Raw genomic sequence first — 16,567 nt, 5'->3', positions numbered from 1 at the left:
ATCAATGTTTTTACCAGATACCTAAGGACTCTGACTTTTTATTAATTTCTAAGCAAAAGATTTAGAGTGGGATATTTAAAGAACTCATCAATTTTGTGAAAAGGACAATGCAGTTTCATTTCATTACTGCTATATATCTAATGTGGTAAACTACTTTCTTTGCATCACTTTGCAGTCTGTAATAACTCTGGACTTTGGGGCCAATTGCATGAAAGCAATTATCCATCTCCTTTTCTACTTCAAGCTCTCCTGTGAGAATAGTCCGAGCCATCTGTTGTCAGCACCAGTAGGTCTGAAGTCCATGTAAGTGTGTAAACTAGTTAAGGGTCAAAGAATAAAGGAATCTCTTTTCCCAAATGTTAGTGACTAAGTTGCCTTGCAACTCACACCTGTCACAACAATCCTATCCCAAATATGTTCTATGCCCAGAAATCATCACAGGAACCATGAGTTACATGGCTCTAAGATATTAGGCTTTCTTACTTCAGCTCTTAAAGTTTTCACATTGCGTGAGTATTATGAGTGTATTTGCTGTTCATTTTTAAAAGGTGTGCGTTTCCATGTTGAACTGAGCTTTAGTACTTGCTTCAAAGGTATTAACTACAGAGCAGAGGCCTTGTGAGCATGAAGGAATGATTCCCAGAGACTGCCACCGCTGCTAACAGATGGAGCTATCCACACAGCAAGAAAGATTTAAACCCCAGCTGGAACTCCAGATACAACTTTTGCATCAAACAGCTACAGGTTTCAGTTAGATACAACAGGCTATAGGTGGGATTAGAGATGGCCAAATGTGGAATTTTTATAATATTTTTTCTTCCGTAAGCGGTAATATTTTACTGATGGAAAAAGACGTAAGTGCCAGAGCATGCCTTGTTTACTTTTACAAGCAAAGGACCAATCTGACAATTGGGAACAACATCCTCTGACAAGGACCTTGCACCCTTCTCCAGAAATTCTGCCTAGCTCAGGGAAATGTAGATTGTATATCAAAAATAAATCAAAATTCTGGCATCCAGAACCCAAGTCTGCAGCATTAGCACATTTTTTTTGGCTCTCTTTTGGCTTATTGAGCCAATAGCACTGACTCTGCAATTACATTTTTCATTACTGCAACATAGTAATTATCTCTCCCTCTTTCATCCACATTTGTCACAGCAACTTCCAATCACATATAGAAACTTTTTACGAGATAAATGTGACAGAGCAAATCTGAAATTCAGCATCACTTCTCTTTCCCTTTCAAGGCAGCAGATAAAGTGTTCCTGAAAAAGTAACTTTTTTTTATTTTTCTAATAAAAACATCTGTAGGTCCAATTCTGAAAAAAAAGCAAACCTCTTTGCTTTGTATTTTTACTAGGAAGTTGCCAATATAGACTGATGTCTAATTTCCTAACAAAAGAACATAAATGAAAAAGCTAAGATATATATTGTTATGTTTATGTCCAGTTACTTTTGTCCTAATTTTGAGTGCAGGTTTATAGACAAAACTAAGCAGCAAATGTAAAAGGTTGAAAGTCATAGAGCACCAGGCTCAACAGGCGTGTATTCTGCTTCGTTCAAGAAAAAAGATTATAAATTCACTGCATGCTAACTTGTAGTAAAATGGTAGTAGCATTAACTAGCACTGGATAAATTTGTGAATTTTAATGCAACTGCAACAAGCATTGGAATTCCTGCATGCAATCTCTTAGTGCATTCAACAGAAAAAAATATGAAAATTTTTGGATAGTATTTAATATGTGGGATTTCACTAAGTATGTATCACCAGATCCACAAATGTAATCAATTTAATCACAGAGGTAAACAAAGAAGCAAGCAGATTACTCCCGATTATTTGCAACTGTGACATTAACACTAAATGTCCTCACATCTGAACCAATTTAACAAGTTCAGGTTCTGACTGTTGGAATACAATGTATTTGTGTTTAATGCTACAGCCAGAAAAACAGAGACATTACCAGCTCCATGTCTTTGGTGGTCCAAACCGTGGTGTGGATACAGAATACATGTCAGTGTTTCAGTTTACTTTGCTTCTTGCTTTACATACAACATATGCTCAGTTATTAGAGGCCTTCTGCATATTACATGACTTTTACAAGTGACCTCATGAACTTGCACCACTAATTCAAAAGGATTAGAGACATTTGCTCTACATTTCTGTGAACTTACTTCTACTAAAGGATGGGCTGCTGAACAGAAGGTTCGTCCTGTTGCAAAAATAATAGAAACTAGAGCTTGGTATCTGTTAAAAACATGTTTCAGCAGACAATCTCCTGTTACAACTGGGAATTGCTTTTGATAACACACAGAACTTTGATCAAACCATTATACTCTGTTGAAATACATTCATCCCTATTGTCTCATGCAGTTCCAGTGGCCAGGCTACTTCAGCTTCAATTACTACAGCCCAGCTCTGACAGATCACAGAATAAAGTAGCCACAGCAAATCATCCAGAGTTCTAGATTATAGCTGTTACTAAGTATTCCCACTGAACTGGAGGACATAAGGCATACAGCATTTTACAGTTCTCAAACAAGATTTTTCACACACACATTTGATTATGACTTGCTCAGACTCATGCAAGAAGGAATAAAATTTAAAATTTTAATTTTTACATTAATAGAATTTAAAACTTTGCTTTTATTTCTTGACATACTTGAAAAATACTTGAATCAGAGATCTTCCCAGCTACATCAACAACAACAAAAGGCCTTTAGCCTGAATGGGGTCAGATTTTTAGAAAGGTGAGACATTGGCCTCTCAGCCATGGAAGGCTAACCAAACTACAGAACAACTCTACTGAAGATGATACTCACCAAATGGCTACTAAAAGAAAATACAGTAAGTGTGTGCCTTGTAATTCTGTTCAGTTCAGTACATAAGGAATGTCAAGTTTAGAACTCCATACTAAGCCAGCACAGAACCTTCCCCTCCTCTCCCACTAGTAAAAGATAAAATGCAATTCATAATATAGCTGTCCTATGCATTAATAATTCACATCTGAACCAGTAATTAATGTGATGGTTGACGCTGAGCAATCTTTTTTTTGTTGGCTTGGGTTTTTCTGATTTTTTTTTTTGTCAGCAAAGTCTGTGTCCCTTCGGTTGGGAGTTGGGTCACAGAAACCGATTTTCTGCTAATGAAAAGTCAACATTAGTCTCCTGAACTCTTTGCACATTTCAGTTTACACACCACTCATAACAGGGGCTGACGGTTTCATTTTGCAGTAGTTTTCTGATTTTTCGGTCTTTGAATTAAATTTTTATGCTTTTTTTGTCTTGATGCAATTTCATTTAAAAATTTTATAACAAGATAAACCTCCCCAGGCTGTAATTCATCCTATGGAAATATCTGATCTGGAAGTTTAGAAATATCAGATGAGGATTTTTAAAGCTGTTAACAAACACTGCAGACATTAATGCCAAAATCTAGGTTCTGTTTACAGACTCAAGTCTCGTGGGAATTTAATACTTTTGAAAATGGCAGACCTTACCAGAAATAGCTGCAGATTTCCTTGATGGAATGCCTCCTCCTGAAACTTTGCTGAATTTTTCAATTTTGCCTGTCTACAGGGAGATAAAACTGAAGAATAATGTTCGGGGGAAATGGGTTTGTCTTGAATGTACTTGCACTGAAACACATCAAACTTTAGCTGGACAAAAAAAATCAAGCAACTTCTGCAAATTATTAATTCTCCACAGGTTGACTGGAACATGAGTTAGCCTGTCACAACATGCAACTTACTGCTTTTATCTTTCAAAACACTAACTGGTAAGCTAATTTCAAAAGTTACATGCTTGACTGAGTAAGGAAGATGAATTTTGGATCACCTACAAATCCCGACCACAGAGCACTCTAATACGCTGGTCCAGAAATAGTAAACAGAAATAGTGCCACATGATTTATCCGAAATTCAGTTTCCAGCATTAGGTTAATGTACTGAAAAATGCAACCACTAATACCAGCACTGTACAGGTGAAGAATATATTCAGCCTCGAAGATACTCCTTCAGAGGATATATAAGTTAAGCCACTCAGAATGCTGTTCACTGTAGACTTTTCATTTGGATCTAGTTAAAATATAAACAGCCCTTGAAAATTTAGTTTGTTTTTCCACTTCCTGTGTTGTACAATATACTCAAGTTACACAAGGCTGTTTTTTCAGCTGGATCACAACATGGTAGCATTTGCAGACCAGTACTGATGTTTCATTAATGATCTCCATAACAAGAAGATCATTGTTTTCTTTTATGTAAATGCTGGCTAAGATACAATCACATTAAAATTTACTACATTCTTTTTGGTGGCCAAGTATCAGAGGGCAGGTCACGCTTCCTACGAGTAAGGATACTCCAACAATGTGCAGGCTATTTTGGGTGAGTGCCTGGTGATTAAAAATGCCACATAGCTGATGAAGTCTGCCAGCAAAAGAGGAAATCTCAGTTGTTCATGTCAAAACAAGAAGAGGTGACATTCAAACTACTCTGTAAAAAAAGAAAAAGAAAAAGAAAAAAAAAAAGTATAGCTGAAGCTCTTACCAGTCAAAGAGTCCATTTTAGCAGGCTCTGGCTTAGAACACACTTCCAAAAATTCTAGCTTTGTCACAGAATTCAGAGCATGGCCAGGCCCATTCATTTCATTCCTCATTTATCAACTGCAAATTAGAATTGATACTTTTCTTCTGTTTTTGAGATACTGAACTAAACGGTAAGCTTGTTAGTTGGAATAACTAACTAGGTAGGTGCAAAACAGGAAAATGTAAAATAGCATCCCAGAATGCAAATGAAAATAAGCAGAAAATGGTAGTGCACACATTAAATACAATTGTAATTTGTAGAGTAACATTTTCAACTTACAATGATGCTTCAATATCACAAATCGCTCAGCAAATATATTTTCCCAAATAAAAATCTTCTAGCATAGTAATGAATTACCACGGTAAGGGGAAAAAAAAGAAAAAAATCACACTCTACTATGTAGAGTCACACTTAGTTTCAGCTACAAACTGGCAGGAAAATGCTGGCCATTCATGAAATACCCAAACACTATTGCACACTGAAAACAAAGTTTTGAGAACAAACATTTATGGTGTTAATATTAACTTTACCTTCCAGAAAACCATGCATAAAAATCCACCCAATGCTCTCCTCATTTTCAGACTCTGACACTTAGAAAAGCAGGAGGGGTTAAATCTCCTGTCTTGTGAAGTGTCCAGAAATACTGCTGTGTGTGTTTTCAGTAGCTCTCAGGCCTAGCCACAAGCCTGGTTACAAGGATGCAAACAGTCACGTTGGCAACTTTTCATGCATGCTCATTTATACTTGCATGAAATATGCTTTATCCACAGATGTCTTGTGGGACTCTGGAGAATGAGACTGGAGATTGGTGCAGACCCTCTGAAAGTGTGGGAGCAGCCTTTCTTCCAAGGCACTTCGCATTCAGATGACTACATCCACATTTCTAAGCCCTGTGCAGCATTTCCAGTTCTCTCTGGCTCTTCATACCATCCTTTTCTGGCCACAGAGGAATCGCAGTGCTTAGCTAGGAAAATTCAAAAGATTTTAGTGAAGTATCATTGCAAGAGATTTTAGTGAAGGAAACACCTGATTCATTAGCAGATTTCCTCTTTTCCCCTTCTCACATCCTTCATTCTGTTTGTTGAGATAAATCAGATGCAACTACCTGGTGATAAGTTGCTGCAGCTCTTGTTCCGGTCAATGGAAGATATACATGTTTATAGATGATCAGCAAATAAGGCAATTAACTGCCTCATGCTTCAGTTCCCACATCCACAAAACAGAAGAAATTATTCCTTCTTTAGAAAGTGCCATAAGAATCATAAATGAAAAATGCTGAAAACTTCCTCTTTTCTGTAGACCAAAAGGGACCTGACATTACGCCAGTTCCTTTATCAGGCATTACCAACTGACTAGCTGCCCTTCTGCTCAATGATGCAACTAGAGCAAGGAGCTGGAAGTCTTCAACACTCTTTTTCTTTCTTGCCCACTTTACCACAGTGCTATTATGCAGTGTTACCTGAGCTATAAAATACCTCTGTCTGGCTACCTCTTCTCTTTCTCAGAAAGTAGGAAAGGAAGTCAAAAGGTTTATTTAGGAGTAACAGGGATTTGAATACTATCTTACCCAGCCTAATAATTACCAGGAAATAGGAGCAGATCTATAACATTATTTGGTAGGAGATGGCCCTGCCAACAGATACGACAATCCTAGCATGCTCCATTCAGCAGTTTTTTTGCTGTAAAAATATTATTGCACTGACGTGAAATATTCTGGCCTCAGTCCAGTAACAACCAAGGCAGGCTATTGTCACACTGGAAGGAAATTTTGCTTAATGTGATAGAATCAAACACTGCCTACTGGAGAGAATATTCAGCAGAAATCTCTTTGTTCTAGTATCCCTGGACTGAGCCTTGCTTATTCTCCCTGCTGTCAAAAAAAAAAAAGAATACTCTGCAAACAGGACCTTAGCAGCAGACAGTGGTTTGAATATATGTTGCCTTGGTCTGGCATACTGCCTGTTGAAACAGACATTTTCTTAAAGTCATAAGACCTTCTGGCTTTACTCTGAGTCAGACGAGCTCACCTAAAAGAGAGTACAGAGCACAAGTTTGATGTAGTCAGCATGCACTTCTTTTTTTGCTAGGCATCTTACAAATCCTGACACTACAGCTCAAGAGTGTAAGATGAAACTAAACAATGAAAATGTTGTTAATTGGACTGTCAAGCATAAAACCTAACAGAACACATTTAGTTATTCAAATCCTTTAGATGCACTTTAGATGCATGTGCATCCACCCTTTGGCAGCCAATATGCTGAAAAGAACACATCAGTAGTTGGCAGACAAAGAACAGAGACAAGACTTAGTATGATAGTACTCTAGCTTCTCAACTTTTTACTTCCTGGCTTGCCACTGACACTGTTAATGTATAAAGCAACACTGGGCAGCAGTTAAGTAGGGCTGTTTTTCACCATTAACTTCATAAAGGAAAATAAATGTATGAGCTTTCCCAGGTTGCAGTAGTTCCAGATTGTCTCTCAAAGGGCTGCATCCATTACTGTCACTTATTTGTCAGTAGTATGCCATGATTAATTGGCAAGATCCACATTTTTCTGTGCCTTACGTCATACACAGCTTTGCTTCTCCATCTGTTTTTATTGGTGCTATAGACCAAAACGTTCCACACCATGTACCTTGTCAAAGAGATATTAATGTCTCACAATGGACTCAAGCTAAAACAACTTAGAGCCCTACAGATTACCTAAATGTGCTGAAAATATAGATGTAAAGAGAAGTGACTGGAAGATTTAGTAGAAGTGAAAGTTGAGATGCAAAAAAGAGCAAGAGACTTTAAGCTTTCTTCATCAAAACGGGAATGTTATGTTGGCAGAATAAAGGAATTTGTTGTTAGTACCTAAAATATCTGGAAAAGTGCACTAAAAAAGCACTAATTCAGAATAAGTAGTGCTTTACAAAAATGCCCATGACATTTATGAAGTTTACTGGTACTTAGTGAGAAAAAGTATGTGACAAACAGCCTTAAGTTTCAGTTCTTCAAACCCTCACTATTGCTGTGCAAAATGGTGTTCAAATGCCTCTTACTTTCCAAAAAACATGAGCCCCATAGACTTCCATGGAAGTCCAACATGCATTTAAATGTTTCCTTAGAGTCTTACTGACTGCACACACACGGATGTGCTAGGTAGGTAGTGAATAAAACCATATATATATTGAAGAGCAACAAAGCAGGACAGCTTATGGTTATAACTACAGTGAAGGCATTATCATCACAATACCATTCAACATCCATGTGATCATCTTAATGTGTATAGATAGATGTGCTTTTAAAGAAGAGTAATTAAACAAATGTTGCTACCGTTCTAGCCTTGATAGCCATCCGAGCTTCTACTCAGAAACTGGACTGTTTTGAGAATCCAACTTTTGTTCTTTTAAAATGTACTTTTCTCTCTTGGGAAGAAGAGAAGGAAAGGCTAAATATCTGAAATCTTCATGTTTAGCCTCCAGAACCCATCAGTTTTTTTAATCCTTCTCCTTAGAGCCTCGAAATCCATTTCAGAAGATGCTGTGAAGGGCAACTATTGCATTCACATGGCAAATATGCTTGCCCTTCCACACTGATCACTCAGCAAATATTTACACTATGATCATCTCCTGGCTTTTTGGTTGTGTTGGCTTCTAAGTTCAGAATCATGAAAGCTACATTGCAAAGCACTTTTGTTGATTACACTTTAGTTAGCAGAATTGATTGATAGTCCAGGCCAAACATTAAAATACCTGTATATCCTCCTTTACTTTCCCCACAACTCTGAACAGCATCCTTGTAGACACAACAGTAGCCCACATCTTGACTGTAATTTAGGACAGAGAAATTACAGGAGACATGCAATTACAGAACTGACTACTGACTGGGCTTTTATATTCACAAGGGAAGTTACCAGGAATTATCAAAGAAGTCTGCTAAGAAACACATAAGCTTTCATAGGCTTAATTAATATATTCTCCTTACTAATAATGTAATACAATGATCAGTACTATGCTCAGAAGCAACAATTTACTATTCATGACTAAGGACTCCGTGGACTGACTATTAATTTTCTATTTCTGGAAAAATCTTGCCTTGTAACATTTAACTGGAAACTAATTGTTTTACCAGTTGAGAGTTGTATTTCTGCTTAGTAAGGGCACATTAAAATCACAATCTTCAAATTCTGGTTTCCCATCAGAACTCACTACACTGTCAGAATATGTGGCTAAAAGTTTAAGTGGCTACATAAGCAGAAGAGAGATACTTTAAGAGAACAGAGGTAAATTAGTAAAAGTGATACTTTAAAAAAAACATACTTCCCAATAACACACTTCTTGCCCAGACACTTCTTCTGCAACACACTCAAATTAAATGGGTTTTGTTCTTGTTTAAGGTAAAAAGCACTTACCACCACTTTCAAGGCAGGCATCAAAACACACCATACCACATACATTTCTATCAATAAGTGAAACACTACCTAGCTTTATACTTTTGTTCCTTCATCCTACTCTCCCGATTGTTCGGAGATGATCAGGCCTGGGACACATACAGGGATGGATATCCAAGAGTATCTTCTTGCCTACCTCAGCTGGAATCCCCAGAGAAAAATGGACCAACCGTCTCTCCTCCACTTGTGACATAGGTGATTATTTCCCCTGGTTTCTTTCATCACTAGGGGGTGATGACAATCTGTATGTCATGAGCAACCACACTCCTGTTGATCACACTCCTGTTGTAACATGAGAGGTAGCTGAGGTTAGCAAACTCAAAGACACATGCTATTTGAACATGGCAAACTGGGCAGTGAAAGTGACACAGCATAACAGCAAATGCTTTAAAACAGAATGGGGACAGAAAATAAAATACACTTTAGAAAATAAAATACATTTTAAAATACCAACCAAACAAACAATAGCTAATAAATGAAATTATTATAACCTGGCAGTTCCAGGTTGAAATGTTCAATGGATACTTCTCCAGGTCAAGAAAACTGTTTATCAAGTAATTTTTTGGCTGTTACTTGGCATCTGTAAATTACTTCATCTTCTTTATGTGCCACAGCATGTACAAAAGACAAAAATAAGCTGTCAGAATTCAAACATTCAAAACTAGTTTTGCAGCTGTAACTGTAGCATATTCTTAGCCAGCACTGGCCTAAAAAGCCCAAATAGGCAGACTTCAAATCTCACTGTAAAGGGAATCCCTGTACTTTTGTGCAACAAGTATCTATGTAGCCGAACTGAAAACATTCTATTATAACATGAACAGAAACTGACAACAGCACTCTGAACTCCCCCATCTCTAAAACTGCTGCTTTAGATGATTATGGTAAATCTTTATTCTTCAAACACCATGTCAGTGCTATGTGAATAACAACAGTATTGTTATATATTGACACAAAAACAAAGCATTAAAGGTTGCAATTTAAAACACAGACCAGAAACATACATAACACAAATTAACTCACAGAACGTACAAGCTGCTTGAAATACCCTAGGTTTCTGCATTCAGATATAATGATATAAAATCCCCAGCACACGTGGTAACTTATCCTGCTTCCTGCTTTGTCTGATTTCCAGTTAGAACTTACCAATGTAAACTAAAGGATGCATCAAATCCTTGACAAATGTAGACAATACAGAATTATAAATATTCCTGAACTAATGAAGGTTATATTCATGATTTGTATCTGCTTTTGTCTGCACGTTTTATCATTATGAAAATCAAAAGGAACAAGTTTGCAGCTGTTCCTGACACCAAAGACAACATTCTCTCCAAAAGGGGTTAACTGTAATGGAAAAATATAGAGAATAAATTGAATGTTATGATCCACGAAAAATTATCCAGTGTAGGGGAAAAAAACAAACCACAGCCTTCTAAAATTTCAGTGACATGTTATTTTAGCACTACCTCTATCTTTTTACATTATTCTGCACAGCACAACTTACTATGGAAAAAGACAGCATTTTAACTAGTGATTAATCTTGTCAGTTTGTCATAGTAGACAGTAAAGCACAATGTACACACACACTACATAAATTTAAAATTACTTTTAAACCAAAAGATTACAATTTCTCATTGTATCACCTGAGAATAATGTTCTCTGTCTTTTCCAAAAGTAATACCAAGTGGGAGATTGTCAACTGAAATTTTTACTCAGAGGAGAAGGGTTTGTTGGTTTAGTTTCTTTGGTTTTATGATTTGAGTTACGAAGTTTTTCTAAGAAAGCTACGACCAAATAGAAATCTCATAATTGTAAATCTGCGTTGCACAAAAACTCAATTACACAGCTCAGCACCATGAATTCAGTAATCTGAATCACGCTACTTCCAACTGCGAGAAATTCAAGCAGCTGATGGAAAGAGCAGATCAGTTCTTGCCGTGGAAACACCTGCAGCTGCCAAGCCAGGTGCTAGCTCTGTAGGAGCTCAGGCAAATCTGCAGCTGCTTTAGCCCACACAGAAGATTCCTGCAGGAAAGAGTCATCACCTGGAGCTGGACTTAAACCTCCTATACCTGCTTCTTGTCTTTGCCATGAAGGTCTTTCATTCATACACTGATCCTGTCTTGTTGAAGCTACAACAAAATCAAAGCTTCAGTTAGTTATCTGCTGTTATTGGTTACGTGAAGTACGATTAATCCTAGTATATATTACTGTAATTTATCCAGCAATAATTAAAACTAGAAAAAACATGTTCTCTTTTTCAAGTACTGACTTTCCACAACTAGCTGTATTTCTCAAAACATGTTACACAACTTTGCAGCAAAAATGTTAGGCAAAAGCCCTATGAAAAATACGTAAAATATACAATTTTTTAAAAATAAAAAGTATTTGGGTTGTGTGTATTTTAAGAGGATTGTGCTATAAAAACTGCTCAGAAAATCTTCCCTTTATAAGTTTTTGTTTTGTTTTTTCCTTCTGCTATTGCCTGACCCTTAGTTGCTTTGAACAAATGGAATAAGGAAAATTATAAAGGAGAAAAAAATACTTAAACATATAGTTAAAATATCACACGTCTCAGGGTATGGTACTGATTGATTTTTGCCACCTGAACACTAGATTATATTTATTTTTACAAGAACTGTAGCAATGAGTTAAAGTTCTCTGAGCCTAGAAATATACCAGTCTGGTAAACTGTCTAATAAAGCTTCTGAAATAAGGAAAGGAAGTGGTTTTTACTTTATCATTCCTATTTCTACCATATTTTTCATATACCCATACAGTATATTTGATTTAAATAAATAAAGTATTTGCATGGAACTTGCAAAAATTCCAAGTTTTACATAGCTCTCAAGAAACAAAAAGGGCATGAAGACTTAATATGCTTTTACACATAGGTGGCTGTCACAAACAAGTATTCATACTTGCAATACTTCAAAATCTGCAGGAAAACTAAACAATATGGAAATAATTAAGCATATGCATCTCAACAGGAAAACCAAATGCAATAAAACAGTCAAGTATTATCAAGTAATTATAATTCATGAAACATCAACCATGTACTTTGCTCTCAAAACAAATAATATGAAAAACTACTAAAAATAAAAGAAAATAAGTTTTGTATTTAATGAAAAGACCAGAGAGGGTATTGAATAACACCATACAGACTATGACACAAGACAAAATTACAGAACACATGCATGTACTGCTGCACTTGTCTGTCACACACCAGTGTAACATCAAAGACACTGGTTCCACACTATTACAGAACATGATGTGAAATTGGGTTCTCCATGCACAGGTCTTCTCCAGGATCCTCTTCATATGAATCTGTAACAGTGTAACTGCTGTAGTTCATACAATTACATTGTAGTCTGGACCACATATCTGTTTCTTTACTATGGTTTATTCTTTCTTCAATTCAGATCAAGCTAGGGGACACTGGATTCCAATTTCAACTTTGCAGATACAGCTGAAGATCACCCCTTTGCCTGCAGAAACTTTGCAGGTGGATCATTCAAGACTAGCAAGTCATATGTAACTTGAGCCAAGGACCTTCAAAATAAATGGGAGGGCATCACTTAGAAGTTTTCTGTAATGTTGAAAATAGTGACAGTTCCTGCTTGTCCCTGACGAATGTTAGAATTGCTAGCAGCAAGTGACCTGGTTTTGTTAAGAAAGGGACTCTGTAAACTTGAGTGTACGATTTCCTGTAAATGAGGACACCTGCAGACTTCTGAGTTTGTTGTAATGGAGGCCTTATAGGCTTCCAAAAGAAGAGGGGCTGAATACAAACAGTCTCGTAACAAAACAGGAAGTTTCCTAGAAAAAAACAAGGCCATCCGATATAGACCCTGTAATTATAATTACCCTGTTAGCGCCAGGCCTTCTTCAGCTCCTGAGGTAAACACAAACTGTCTTCTGATTATTTTCTGTAAAAAAGTAATGGCTACAGAAAACATTAGTATTGCAATCCAGCGTAAGGCCTCAAAAAATCAACACCTAACATACAGATGTTCAGCCTGAAGAATGGGATCTAAATGGAAGTGTTAACCACTAAACACATCAACATCTATTTCTAGCTATTTCCATCACTAGCAATACTACTATTGCTATTTCTTTTTTGCTCTTCCAAGTAGAAAATCTAACATATGATAAACAGATTTGAGTAAGGAGTCTACTGTAAGATAAAGAATTATGCCGTTCATTTCAGCATAACAGTAGCTGCCGCATTTAAAAAGCTGAATTATTTTCCCATGAAAACTAGATGCAAGACATCCCAATCCAGGTTAAATTTAAAGAACATTGACAGGCCCAATATATATATAAACAGGTGACTACTGTTCAGTCTTAATATTAACTGCTGATAACTCAGGAATTTCACATGCAACCACCCTTTGAAGTTAGTTTTACTGTCCTTGTAGATAAAAATTTCTTGGTTATCTAGCTGTAGTTCAAGAGGGCCTGTGGGAACTCCTTTCAAAAAGTTTTGCTGCACTAAACAACTCGGTCTGAGAACTTGAACAATTTCATAATTACCTTAGTTGTAAAGCAGTATTTTTTCAGTGCTCTTTAATAGAAGTAAAATAGATAGTTATGTGGAATGAAGAAATCCAGAGCACCAGATTCAGCAACAAGAAATATTCTGGGAACCAGCTGTTTACCAGGAAATCAAATATATGTTAACTAGGCAACATTAACTGCTCAAGCCACTCTGTCATTATTTCCACTCGCCTTGCCAATAACAATGGTAGCTATGAATTAAGGTACTCAAATTGTTAAATGTTTTTTACTTCAGCCTTCATTCACGTAACCAGAAGCAATACTTCCTCCTCAGTGGTCATACAGAAGTGCTTAATGCAACAGATTTCCACCGTTTCTATACCCATCAGTTTCGGCATTCCAAGAACCTGTTGCAAGTTAATGAGTTTCACCTAGTAATGAGAAAGCCAAAAATTAAACCAGACACCATCATGTTACAACAAAATCCAGAATTGAGATCTAAATAAAATATGCCTGGATGTAATCACCAGTCAATTATAATGAGAAATTCTGCATGGATTAAGAATTAAAGAATTTTAATGGAGTCTTGTAGCATGGATACAGAAATACAGTTGCAGACAGCAAAGGGTTCAGTTCCAGATGGCAATGTTTTCCATGTAGTTCTACCAATATCTAAGTTTCTAAGTATTTAATTAAGAAGGTGAACTTAAAGCTATTTGGGTTTTGTATTTGTGGGGGGTTTGTTTGGTTTGGTTGTTTTTTTGGTTGGGTTTTTTTTTTTGTTGTTTTTAATGAGGATAAGATTTTCCCAAAGTTCTTTATCTTCAACTTTTTATTTCCAAGCTACATTTTACTTCAGGTGAATGTCTGTCTTTGGTTCTCATCCTAATACCATATTTTAAAAAGTGGAAAAAACAACACTTCACTACAGTAATACTGTTTCTCCTGACTATGCTTACTAGTCAGGTGAGAAGTCTGGAGTTTGTACGTGTACAAATAGAGCACTTTGGAACGCAAGATTCTGTCTTCTCACACAGGATGTAATTAGCTGTCAGTTTCCCCATGAACATTTTCCATGTGCACTTTGAGGTAGTCATTTCTTGTAAACTTCTTGTGGCAAAGCTGGCATTCTGCCATCGGTCGATTGGGGTTGTGAGTTAGCTTGTGTCGGATCAGCATTTTCTTCAGGCTGAAGGACAGATCACAAACCTAAGGCAGTGAAGACAAGACGAAGACAAAAGAAGTCTTCAGCTTTTAAGCACATGTTACAATGCTCTTTATGTGACATCACTGAGGCCACAGCCACACATACCTGCAACACTTAAAGAATGAGCTGATCTTTGAATTAGTAACTCCTTCACAGAGCATCATAAATACTATTACTGTCTAGTATCTTTCCATGTTTTACTTTAACAATGGAACTGCAAGCACTGGGGAGGTGGATTGGGAGAGAACCAGTCTTCAAAGTATCAACACACTGAGGTGCCCCAGTTACATTGTGGGTTGTTCGGTTTTTTTAAAACTTTTTACTCTATCTAGGATGCAGCACAAGTTATGACAAAACATCACATGCCTCTGTCAATTTGACCTCAGATGAAGTATCTCTTTTCTGACCTCCAAAACACATCTGTGGTTTCCTAAAAATCAGTTCGAATTCCTCAGTTACAAGGAGGGAGAAGCAAGGGAAAGAAAAAAAAAAAAAAAAAGAGCATATGAAGACTGCAAGAAAAGTTAATAATTATTATAGACCTCATTGTTCCAGTATTCTCTGCCTGGCCAAGAAGGACAGAGGACATCTCTCAAATGAATGCACAGTTCCTTTGTTATATCGGCTGCTGTGCTGCTTCCCTTCCTTCACTCAGTCCAGTTCATTCTGCCATTTCAGTACATGGATAGAGGAATGAGAGACTCCACCATGCTAAACCCATCGCTTCTTATAAAAAATTTGGTACTGAAGTCAGAATGAAAGATTGTGAACAAGCACAGTCAAGAGAAGTTAGAATGAAAAGTGATAGATCTGTAGACAAGACAACAAGTAAATTGAAATCATGCAGTTATTTTGTCACATTCACCTTCCATCCAGGTGCATACACACGGTATGCATGAATTTCCCAGGAAAAAAAACAAGAGAAAGCATGCTCCTTGTCTGACAAATAAAACAGGCAAGAGTCATAAAACTGAAAAAGAATGAACATTCATAGGCTTGCAATCTTATCATCCCAGGTTCATTTCATAAATATCTTCTACACAGAGGAAACGGAACCCAACACAATCCCTCTTTAGGATAATTAAGTTTTAAATTCATACTGGTATCAAACTAGTAATGAAAATGCTGATTATCCAAGTAGATAATCTTACCTTCAGCGTATGCATTTTATGCCAATTAAGGCAAAATCATACTATGATCATGAAATTGGCACTAGCCAGAGGTAATTCTTGTCCCCACAATAATTCTTCCCCAGACAAGAACACTGCATGTGCTGTTGCAATGGAACATTTTTGAATTTATGACATGATGTAATACTGAAGACTTTTATGCAGCAACTGTAACCCTCCAACTTTTTCCCCTCAATGTATAATCAATTATGTGTTTCAGACCGAAGCAACAGTCACCCTTTTGTTACGCAACAGTGAATGTCACTTACACCATCCACTGGTCAGGTCTTGATACTGTTTTTGCCATTCCTCTTATTTAATTATTACCATCATGTGTGATCACAAGTCTCAACCTGTTAAAAGTACCACACACTTGTAAACACAACACATTTCTGGGAAGCCAAGAAACCAATCAAGGATATACACATGTACAAGATAGTTATGTGTTGTGTATCTCAAACATGCCTCCTCGTTTTCAAAGTAAACAGTTTATAACACAGCTTTATAGTACATTTTATCATTTATAACACTCACGTAGCTAGTATGATGTGCTCAGCTCTGGAATGTTCTGCTACCTAATTTCTTCCAAAAGAACATGGAATTCACAGGATGATTACTCAAAAGATCATACATCTCATGCTCTGCTTATGCATAGAAGTGTATGTGGAGGGGGGGGGT

At 36.8% G+C, this 16,567-nt stretch overlaps 1 protein-coding gene across 4 annotated transcripts in view; it reads right to left on the bottom strand.

Annotated features, from left to right (window-relative positions):
- Positions 1-14,069: 14,069 nt before the first annotated feature.
- The window catches only part of PRDM5 (PR/SET domain 5), a 60,870-nt gene continuing 58,372 nt past the window's right edge, over positions 14,070-16,567 (bottom strand). For all 4 annotated transcript variants that reach the window (XM_071753921.1, XM_071753922.1, XM_071753924.1 and 1 more), the window contains one exon: positions 14,070-14,722. In XM_071753921.1, coding sequence (XP_071610022.1) covers positions 14,558-14,722 — 165 coding nt within the window. In that variant the 3' untranslated portion in view covers positions 14,070-14,557. The remainder of the gene's footprint in view (positions 14,723-16,567) is intronic.

The sequence above is a fragment of the Heliangelus exortis genome, chromosome 10, assembly GCF_036169615.1.
Source record: "Heliangelus exortis chromosome 10, bHelExo1.hap1, whole genome shotgun sequence".
NCBI lineage: Eukaryota > Metazoa > Chordata > Aves > Apodiformes > Trochilidae > Heliangelus > Heliangelus exortis.
This window is presented reverse-complemented; position numbering and strand designations above follow the sequence as displayed.